The sequence below is a fragment of the Rattus rattus genome, chromosome 12 (assembly GCF_011064425.1).
Source record: "Rattus rattus isolate New Zealand chromosome 12, Rrattus_CSIRO_v1, whole genome shotgun sequence".
NCBI classification, from domain to species: domain Eukaryota; kingdom Metazoa; phylum Chordata; class Mammalia; order Rodentia; family Muridae; genus Rattus; species Rattus rattus.
Genome location: NC_046165.1, coordinates 62,130,246 through 62,140,924, shown reverse-complemented (window position 1 = coordinate 62,140,924; position 10,679 = coordinate 62,130,246). Strand labels below are relative to the sequence as shown.

The following is a 10,679-nucleotide window of genomic DNA, read 5'->3' as shown; positions in this document are numbered from 1 at the left end:
CAGTTATTGATTCTTTCGAAAGCAAGGCATTCATGTACGCTGTGATCTTCCTACCCGACCCTGAACCTGATGCTGTTTCCACAACAAACTTTTACGACAAAACAAGGCCCTTTTTAGCTCCAGATAGCATTGAACAATAGAAAGCACGTGTAGATAACTGTTACCAAAAATTAATTAATTAATTAATTAATTAATGATTAAACAACCTTCTCCTTCCAGATCCAAGTGTTGGACGAGGCAAGGAGAACTGCTCACATGCCCACCCCCTCCTTCTGGTGCCAGCACTTCCCTATTTCAATTGGAATAGTCAGAAACGGTAAGAGAAGCTAGACGGTTCCACATTGAGTCTTTAATAGTATGTATGTGTATTTGCATATCGTGTCTGCTTGGTACCCCGTAGTGCATCATCATTTTAAATGTACAGAGCAGTATATGAAAGTGCAAGGTTTAGAAGCAGCTCTCCCTGCCCAGTGGTCAATTAATAACGATAGGGCTGGGCTCACAATGACTGACACCTATAGTTCTACAACTAAAGATCACTGTCACTGTCTACGTGTCCAGAAAACAGACTGTGTCAGTTACTAAATGTCCCATTACCTCAAGATCCCACGAAGAGCCATAGTTTCTACTGTGCATGTCCCTAGTCAGCCTTATAGCTGACAATAATACAAATATAGAATTCAAGTATCATTCAAAACCAAGGCTTAAGCTGGCTAATAAATATGTACATATATATATTCCAATTAGCTCCACAAAGAAATATACTTCAGAAAGTCAGCAGTAAGTGTACTCTAAAAATATACACTGTAACTTTAAGAATGTGTGCACTACATGCTACCATGCTGAAGGCTACAAGTGCTCTTGGTCAGACGCAGACATGAACATCAAGTCCTTTTGGGAACACTAACAGCCATCGTTGCTGATCGTTTAGAAGGTGAAGGATTCTGTTTTCTTGGCAGGGCCAGCTGTAGTCTGGCTGTCTCTCGTGTTCATACATCTGGGAGGTTCTGTAAGATCTGTCTCAAGGAAGCGCAGGCAACCACATGGGCATCTGACGGGAGATTGGCAAGTGACTGGATCAGCTTCTTCACTATCGTTTTCAGACACTGGTGGGCGGCATTCAAGTCTCTGTCAAACTGCTGTCCTTCGATTTGCAGAGCCAAGTGACTGCAGATGTTTCTAAATTCCACGCTATCCTGAAATGAATAGCAACACGGGGGAAATTAGACTGATGACATGAGCATGTGTTGTACTTCCATTGTCTAATTTCCAGATTTTTCTCAGAGAACTTCCCTTTCACATCTTTAGCCATAGGAGAACCAAAGCTGACCCAGTCCCACCCCCAGGTCCATGAGAGAACTGGTCAGATATGGCAGGATGACCACACCCAGTCAAGTGAACTGGTCAGATATGGCAGGATGACCACACCCAGTCAAGTGAACTGGTCAGATATGGCAGGATGACCACACTCAGTCAAGTAAACTGGCCAGGGACAGGTGACGGACAAATGCCACTAGTCCCATGGCTGCTGGGCTGGAAGAGAGCAACTCCCTTTGACCAGGATTACTTGGAAACATCTTGTAACCTACAGAATAATGTACAAATGAGGATGTCTCCGAAACAAAATGGTAGATGAGAGAGATTAATGGTGGCTGACTCTAATGGCATTTCCTGTCTATATGAATCCAGCTACACTCCAACGTGGATTTTCAGGATTTCTCATCTAGCCTAGCTAAGGAATAGCCCTTTTTACTGAAACCAGCTGAAGCTGAGATTCTGTTGTTTATTCCTAAAGGAGCTCTGACAAACAGCCTGTGCTCTTACTGTTTGGTATTTACCATGTTCAAGATTCCATAGTAGAATTTACTGTGCAGTGGACATGCCCTCCAGAAAGGACCAACCGGGGCTACAAAGCAAGTTCCTTTTCCCCCCATCTTAAAAGACTTTAAAAACCCAGGATCATGCAACAAAATACATCATGCAGTATGTACTGTACAGAGTGGGAAAGACTAGTTTAAACCAATGGGAATAATCAAACAGACATCGTTCTCAAACACATGTGGAATAATTGTGGACTCTGATGCCTGCATGCCGTCACAGAGCATACCTTAGCCGATCAGAACTTGTGTCATGCAAAGTCAGTGCAAGCAGGGAGACCTCAGTGAGGAAGATTATCTTCCCAAACACACAAGACTTTAAAAAGCACTTCTAAATGATTCATAGGTCTAAGGGAAAAAAAGGACTTTGGGAATACTCTATACAGAACGCACTTGGAAATATTGTATCAAAATCTGTGGAAAGTAGAAAGATAAGCAGACTTAAATATTTATACGCATAAGGGAAAATGATTGAAAGTTCCTAAGCAGCATATTAAACCCAATGGCTTAGGAAAAGAGAAAGTATAAAGTGCCACCCCCAACTTCCTGACACCAACAATAGGAAGAGTGAGGAGTGGGTGACTTGAATGAGAAGAGCCCCACAGACTCATGTATTTGAATGTTCGGTCCCTCGTTGGTAGAATTGTTTGGGAAGCATGAGGAGGTGGGGCCTTGGTGGTGGTGTGTCCCTGGGAGTGAGGTTTCAAGAGCCCACACAGTTCCCAGTTAGCTCTTGCTCTCTGCCTCCTCACTGTTGACTCAGTGAGCTCTCGGCTACTGACCAAGCACCAGGCCTGCCTTCCCGCTGCCATGCTTCCCACTGTGGGGCAAGTGGACCATGCCACCAGACAGAAGAACGGGTAAAGCTGAGTGATCTCAGATCCTGTGAGTCTCAGAACTGAGAACAGTAGGAGTGTAGCCACTTCCCGCCTACCTCTACACCCTACTGAGAGGCATATGATAATCAATCACATAGCATAAAAACCTGGAGTTCTCCATGCTAATGAGGTATCTAGATAGGTCCCTAGTGTCCAGCCAGTGGACTTCCCTTCCTGGGCATCCCTTCCCACAAAAGGTATTTAATCCCTCAACAAAGGGTATGCATTCACCATCGAATAAAACAGTTAGAACAAGCAAGGACCGTCTCTTCATCAAGGATCGCTTGAGGGGAGGCCTTCATCATAAAAAGCCATGTTTAAATCTCCAGAAGAAGGTCATCTCTCTCCCAGCCCCTCCATAGTCTCAGCACTCACTGGGAATCAAACTGGGTTCTGCCTTCATCCTGGGCTCTGCCTTCCCTTTCCTGGTGTGCAGCAACCCGAGAGTAAGGGACTGATCAGGGACCCCTGGTACGGGGAACAGTAGCAATTGTCCCAGACTCCGCAGTTTCCCACTCTTGGAAAACATGGACTGAGGACCCCCATTGCAGACTTCATTCTGTCTTCCCTGAGCACCATGGCAGTGGCCCTCCAGGCACCCCAGGGAAAAGGCAGACACACAGCCCAGCACCCTACCATGATGGTCATAGTAAGTCCTCAATAAACTGTCTTCTATAAGTTTCCTTGGTCACAGTGACTCTAAGTCACTAACACAGTGAGGGGCTAACATTTCTTCCTAATTATGCATAGAAGAGGAAACTGTTTTCCCCCAAAACAAAACACTGTCACTTGAGTAAGAAGGACTTGGGTTTCCACTTACTTTCCAGGATTTCCTAGGAAACTAAACAAGTCTAATTTACTGCAGAGTGGTAGGGCCAGTGTGATAGCCTGGAGAGGAGAGGCAGGAGGATGTGCTGCTGTCCCTAGGAGGCTAGCATGCCCAGAATTTGGTTTAACCTTCTCTGCACAGTTTTCTTGCCTTCCTACCTTCATGTGTTTCCTGTCTCTGCTCAGAAGGTATCAGGGGTCCCCAGAATCAATTCCTACAGTTGATGGGGCAATAGGACTGCAAAAGCATATTGCTTGGAGTGAGACAGTCACTATGGATGGTTTGCCCCAAGCCACATCAAGGGAAACTGTGCACTTGCTCTATGAGAAACCCAATCTAAATACAAAATGGAAGGATCCAAGGAGATTTGCCATGGGGCCAGCAAGGTCTACGCTGATGTACGCCTGCTCATCTTTAATCAAGATTAAAGCACCTTGAAAAATAAACACGTGGGCCTGAAACCTGATGTTGATTCCACATTTACTTATATAAACACTCGAGTGGAAAAAATATGAAAGCGTACAGCTGGTTCCTGATGGCCTGGGCGAACTGTGTGGGCTTCCCGTGAATTTTGCAAGATCTCTGTATTTTATTTTCCTAATACAATTTTTTCTTTAAACCTTCTCTAAGATAAGATGCAGTAACAGATAGGGAAATAAATTTTTAGGAATTGACTTTCCAGGGTAGGGGGAAATAAAAAAGGTGTTCCTTTTCTTTCTTTCTAGAAGGGCTGAGTGCCAACACGACATCAATCCAAGCAACTTTGTGCTACTCCTGCTGGGAAGATGAGAATCCCAAGAAATGAGGTTAAGGCTCATTAACTGCTCTGTGGCTTTCAGTAGAAACACACAGAGACAACACTGGCCATGACCTCAGTCTCAGTGCCTCCCATTCGATGACAAACCATATTCTCCTGTGACTGTTATAGAGAAAGTCCCGGATGCCCCCAGAAATGACTCGATAGGCTGCGATGCTTTGAGCACTGTGCCAGAGTTAGATCTACACAGCCGAGCAACTGAAAGCGGTTTAGGGAGCCTCTAAAGCATTTTGTAACTTCAGACTCTGCCTATGAAACGTACTGATGGCTACAGTGACCCAAACTAAACACAGCACTGACCTTTCCATGCGCATCGGGATTCCCCTCCCATGTCTTAACCAATCTACTGGGATACTAGTCTGCGCCTGTTTGACTCAGCTAAGAAAGTAGCAATGTTATTTTAAACTGTGCACCAAGCTATGCTATTTTACTACACTACACTAAAGTCAAGGAGAAACATTTCCCTGTCTCTAAAGAGTTGATAACCCAGCAAGGAGAAGGAGCACCAAATCGTCTGTCCAAACACGTAACAAAAATTGATGATCTCTGTAGAGGGAGGAAGATGCCCTGAGTGAGTGTGGATTTAGGACTCCCAAGACCTTGAGTCCTTGGGACAATTGGCAAAGCCATTACCCACAAGGACCAAGCTCATTGGTCAGTGTATACAAAGACAATCAACTGAGATTCCTTCTCCACATGCTTATAGCCTAAGCCTGCTTGCTTACAGAGATGGGACTAGCTAACTCCTCCCTCTGTGCTGGACCTACCAGACGTGCTGAGGTTCCAGATTGAGGTGGTATTGTTAGAAAAACCCCACCTGACCACAGCTTCACTCTGCATGTGTCTGTGTAACTTTTCTTCATTCTCCCACAGTTCCTAACCAGGGTTCCCTTTCTACCATGTGCCCTATGTGCTGATGCCAAAACTTCATGCAGATATATACCAGGGAAAGCAATGCTCTTACAATGAAATTACTTGTCATAGATTACAGTTTTATTTATTTATCATTATTTAAGTGTATTATGATATGCATGTTTACACACACTAATCCTTACTCACTTGTGTACCCATTCCACAGGCTGCACATGGAGGACAGAGGGAGTGCACCTTTTTGCAGTCCATTCTTTCCCTCCATCATCGATTCTAAGGATTAAACTCAAATCATCAGGCTTGCATGACACCATCAGGTTTGCATGCCAAAAACCTTTTACCCACTAGACCATCTCTCTGTCTAAAACAATTTTTAAAACAACTGTATATTTTTCTATTTTTAGCAGAATTCTGTTCTATAATAGTAAAACAGTAGCCTTCTCCAAAGATGATAACATCCTAATTCCCAGCCCTTGTGAATACATCCCTCAGAATGGCCTTTGTAGTCATCAGGATGGGCTTCCCTCTGAGTAGGCAGAGCCCATTCTAAGAGCAATGCAATTACCATCAACACCCTGGTTCCACCCTTTGATAGGTTACCCTTGGACAACCCATGTGTCTACGGAGATCCATGTTCTTATCTGTAAAATATAACAGTAATAGCTGATTTGGAGACCTGTCCATACTGTGTAAAGCCACCCCTGCTAATCAGTGGCCTACCCAGAGGTATCCTCCCTTCCAGATCAGAGCAGGAAAGACGGGAGGAGAGGCAAGAGGGTGGCCAAGAAAATTGGCCAGGAGGCTGTGATTCAAAGACAGAGGTACACACAAAGATATACGTGGAGGCAGAAGCAGAGAAAGAGGAGAATACTAAGCCTTTCCTGGGTTTCTTGGGGAACACCTGGCCCTTAAACATCTGCTCAGCCGGTACACAAGCTCTCCTCTGCAGCCTGCCTAACAACAGGCACGACCCCAGACCCACTAGGATTCTCTACAGCACATATATCAGTGACATGGGGATGGTGTCTTAGAGGAAGACTGGAGAACTGGGAACTTTCCCAACCTCATCTGGCTCGTCAACATCTGACTTGTAACTACAAGCTCAGAACCCTGAGCCCAAGGCCACTACATAGAAAACCCAGTGGAGGACCCAAGTAGGTACCAATCACCATGAAGAGTCCATTATCCGTAGGAAACCAAGCATTTTTACCTGTGAAGTCATAACGAAGCCCCCTCAAGCTTTGGCTTTGGGAATGGCACCATTTTCAATGGGAAAGAAACAAGACTCAATGTGCTCATGCCCATCAAAGCCTATGGAGTTTCTGTCCAGTAGCCAAGCAAAGTTCTGACTTAAAGCCTTTCTGGCCTCTTTCACCAGAACTTCATTTCATAAAGCTTTTATGTAGTGACTTTCACATTATTTCCATTATAAACTATTATAAAACTATAAATAAACCAGACATTGGACCACCAAAGCAAACGTATCTGTAGTAACAAGCAGTCCCATGGCTACTGATGACCATGAATTTCTATTTCTTCAGCAGTGATGCTCATAATATGTGTGTGCACATGCATGTGAGCATATACTCAGGTGTGCATGTATGCATATAATAGCATTCTATGTCCAGAGGTCAATGCTAGGTGCCTTTGTTGAGGGACAGACCAACCCCAGGCTTTCCCTGAGGCCCTGATATACAGAGAAAGACCACAGCTCCTTCTTCAGACCGGGAACATACTTTGGCAGAACCGGTGATGGACTGGGGTCCATGTCTTGAAGAAACCATAGCTTTGGGTCCTGAAAACCCAGCTCTTCCCATCCTAAAGGGCTTACATTATCAGTCCCAAGGACACTGTATGTCTGATCTATGGTGTTCCTGGGAGGCCCTTGACTGTTTGGCTTTTCTCACTTCCTCTGTCCCATTTTTCTCCTCACAAATGGCATATAAGACACTGTACTTCTTAATAAATTTAGCTGGTATAAGACATATGCGCAAGACCTCCTGACCCCAGTTCTCTTATCTTCTTTATCTTCTCATTCCCTGGCCATCTGTTTTAAGGCCCCCATACTGAAGAAAGGTATACTGATCCTCGTCAGTCTTACTCAACCACTCACACATATTTGTCCCTGGTAGTGTCCCCCACTGAACTTGGAACTCACCAACTTGTCTAGACTGGCTAGACGGCAAGCCCCAGAGACATTCATGCTTCCATCTCCCCAGTGCTGAGGACAGCCATGCACACCAGCCCGCTTGACATTTTATGTGGGTCCTGGGAAAGTGAAGGGGCACTGAAGCACACGTAACCGATACCTTACCAGGTGAGCCATCTTCCCACTCCTGCTTTCATACTTTTTGAGTATTTATTGATTTATAGTACATATATGAGTGTTTGTCTATGTAATCTGTACATGTATGTGTCTGGTGCCAGAACAGGGTATTAGATACCCTGGAACTGAACTTACAGCTGGTTGTGAGCCACCTGATGTCGGTGCTGGATGTCAAACCCAGTACTCGGCAAGAGCAGCCAGTGTTCTTAACCACTGAGCGATCTTGCATCGGGCCTCCAGACCTTGGTAGGACCACAGACCTTAGCACAACTGACGCCATGGTGGAAGTACAATTCAGGCCTTGGAACACTGTATGTGGGCAGCAACACCTGCCAAGAACAGAACAAGGAGCTATTCCATCAAAGTCCACAGTTCTAGGAAAGTCGTTAAATATACTAACCTTATTTTTTTGGCGTCTACAGTTCTGCTTCTGGCTATTCTTGCTAATTGTGGTGCATCAACCCAGCATGTGATCTGTGTGCTTAAAAGCTAGACCTGATGCACTAGGATGGGGGATACCCCAGGGGTCCCACCCTCTCAGAGGAGAAGGGGTGGGGGATGGGGGAGCAATTCTGTGAGGAGGGACCTGGTAGGGGAGCAGCATTAGAGATATTAATAAATTAATTAATTAATTAAAAAGTTTATTAATTAACTAAAAAGCTAACCCTGAGAAAGGCTCAGAACTGCACTCTGATCCTAAATACCCAGTGTAGCTGCTGAGTGGCTTAAACCAATATAAAGTCCAAGTGGTCTTCTCTGGTGGACACCTCATAACGATCTCCTCAGTATCCAAGGTTTACAATTTTTGAAGACATTATTTCCAAACCTGTAGGCGCTGGTTTCATTAATCACTATGGATGGAGTAGTGTCTTCTTTGAACAGTTGGCAGTCACACTTACTGTGTGCAAAGCACATGAATATGGGAAGGAAGCTGGCCAGGGTCAGCAGTGTGTGGGCTGCTGGTCTCACTCTAGAACAGGAGACACTCACCAAGAATTTGGTAGAGCAATTGTTACCACAATGAGCTTATTGAAATGAAAGCGTTCACAGGAAAGTTTACTGAACCATGGTAGGAAGTTCTGTCTCTGAACGTTGGCCTCAGCTAGTCTCTGTCAGCTTCTTTTGGTTGTAGCGCTTGGAAGCTAAATGCTTTTAGTTCTTGAAGACTAACAAAACTTAAGTCACTTCAAAACTGTCCTGGCCATCTTTTCAGCAGTTCAGATTTGTTTCCTTCCAGTGTCCCTCACAGTACTATGTTACCTTTAGGAACAAATGTCTGTCCCATCGTTGCTGATATTATTAGCTTAATAGTAATTTCCTGTGTTTAGTGACTGCTCAGTGCTTTGGGTCACCCTATAAAATGGTCTTCAGGGAAGGACACAGGCATGGCAGACTGCATACCTTGAAACTTCCTATGTTGAACCTCTACCCACAGTGTGACTACTTGTAACACAAGGCCTGTAGGAAGGTAATTAAGGAGAAAAAGGTCAAAAGAATAAGGTATCATCCATTACCACACACACACACACACACACACACACACACACACACACACACACACACACTCGGGTGAAGGGTGTTCATGAAGCCTTAAACTCACTATTCAGCCAAGGATGGCCTTGAATCTATCAACTGAACTACAGCCCCAGCTCTCTCATCTAAGATGCTCTAGAAGTTCGTTTGTTCTGTCAGTCTGTCTATCTATCTATCTATCTATCTATCTATCTATCTATCTATCTACCTATCTATCTATCTATCTCCTGTCCCTCTTTCCCTCCTTCTGTCCTTTACTGTCTCCCCTTCCTCCCAGTAGGATACGTGAAGACAGTTTGAAGACCCTGAGAGGTGCCTCTGGAAGGCAGATAGGAAGCCCTAACAGAGACTGAATATGTCATTGCCTTGATTTGGGATGTCCAACCTTTGAAGACTGAGAAAATGAAATGTGTGTTGTTGAAGCCATTTTGTTACAGTAGCTTAGCCTACACACACCCAGTCTACAGACTACAGCAGCCTGAATGAGATACAATGCACCGTTATGCACAGCTGTGGCCCTATCCATCACACACTCTCAAGTACGACCTGTATTTTAGTTCATAATATCCACAGGACCTGGCCTGTGATATTATCAGGACAAATTACATTAACTCCAATCATGCCTTGGCTCTCAAAGCCCTATAGCTGCCTAAGCCTGTTTCCTCTTGTAATAAATATTTTCCAAGCTAGTTACCTGGACCAACTTTAACAAGACTCAGAGCATCATCATCTACCATAAAGAAACTCACTACATGTTTTTTATTATTATGTTGGTAACTTTCTAAATGTTCAAAGAGAATAGCAAATGTAAGTTTATTTCATTAGAAAAAATATTTAATAGAGAAAAAAGTGCCCTTTGCTGTCGAGATGAGAATATCTGCCTTCATACCTCATACCATCTTTCTTCCTAAACCTTCAGAACGGTTCATCAATAACCCCTGGACAATGACATATATCAGTAGCACTAATGAAGCCAAGGCATAAAGCCAAGCTGACTTCTATGTAGAGGAAACTTCTTAGAAATTCACTTAATTATCTGTCCTGACTGTGTGTCTATCAACAGCCCTGGAAACAGAAACAGTTCATAAGTCAGAGTCATTCATATACTGATATATATACAGATATATATACAGATATACAGATATATATATACATATATATATGATACAGATATATAGGGATATATACAGATATATACAGATATAGATATAGATATATATACAGATATATACAGATATATAGATAGATGTATATTCAGATATATATAGATATATATATATTTAGTGGTTTATGAGTTGTCAGCTTATTAATAGCAACAATAACAACTTACTAAGGAAAATCACCAACTAAGACTGTTGAGTCACCCATCCTTTAGGTGATTCAGCCTCTTTATAGAAGAGGCTGGGGCATAGGAAGGTGAAGGAACTCACCCAAGTGCCTACAGCCAGAAACATACAGCAGATCCTAATGGCTCCTGGGATTAGGTGCTGGTGTTGGGTCGTCACCATGGCACAGTCCCCTGTAGGGTCAACTAGCCCTTGGTTTCAGC

The 10,679-nt window shown here is 43.8% G+C and overlaps 1 protein-coding gene across 1 annotated transcript in view; it reads right to left on the bottom strand.

Moving 5' to 3' along the window:
• Nucleotides 1–329: 329 nt before the first annotated feature.
• Dleu7 (deleted in lymphocytic leukemia 7) overlaps nt 330–10,679 on the bottom strand; it is a 15,737-nt gene continuing 5,387 nt past the window's right edge. The window contains exon 2 of the mRNA XM_032918174.1: nt 330–1,196. Coding sequence (XP_032774065.1) covers nt 990–1,196 — 207 coding nt within the window. The 3' untranslated portion in view covers nt 330–989. The remainder of the gene's footprint in view (nt 1,197–10,679) is intronic.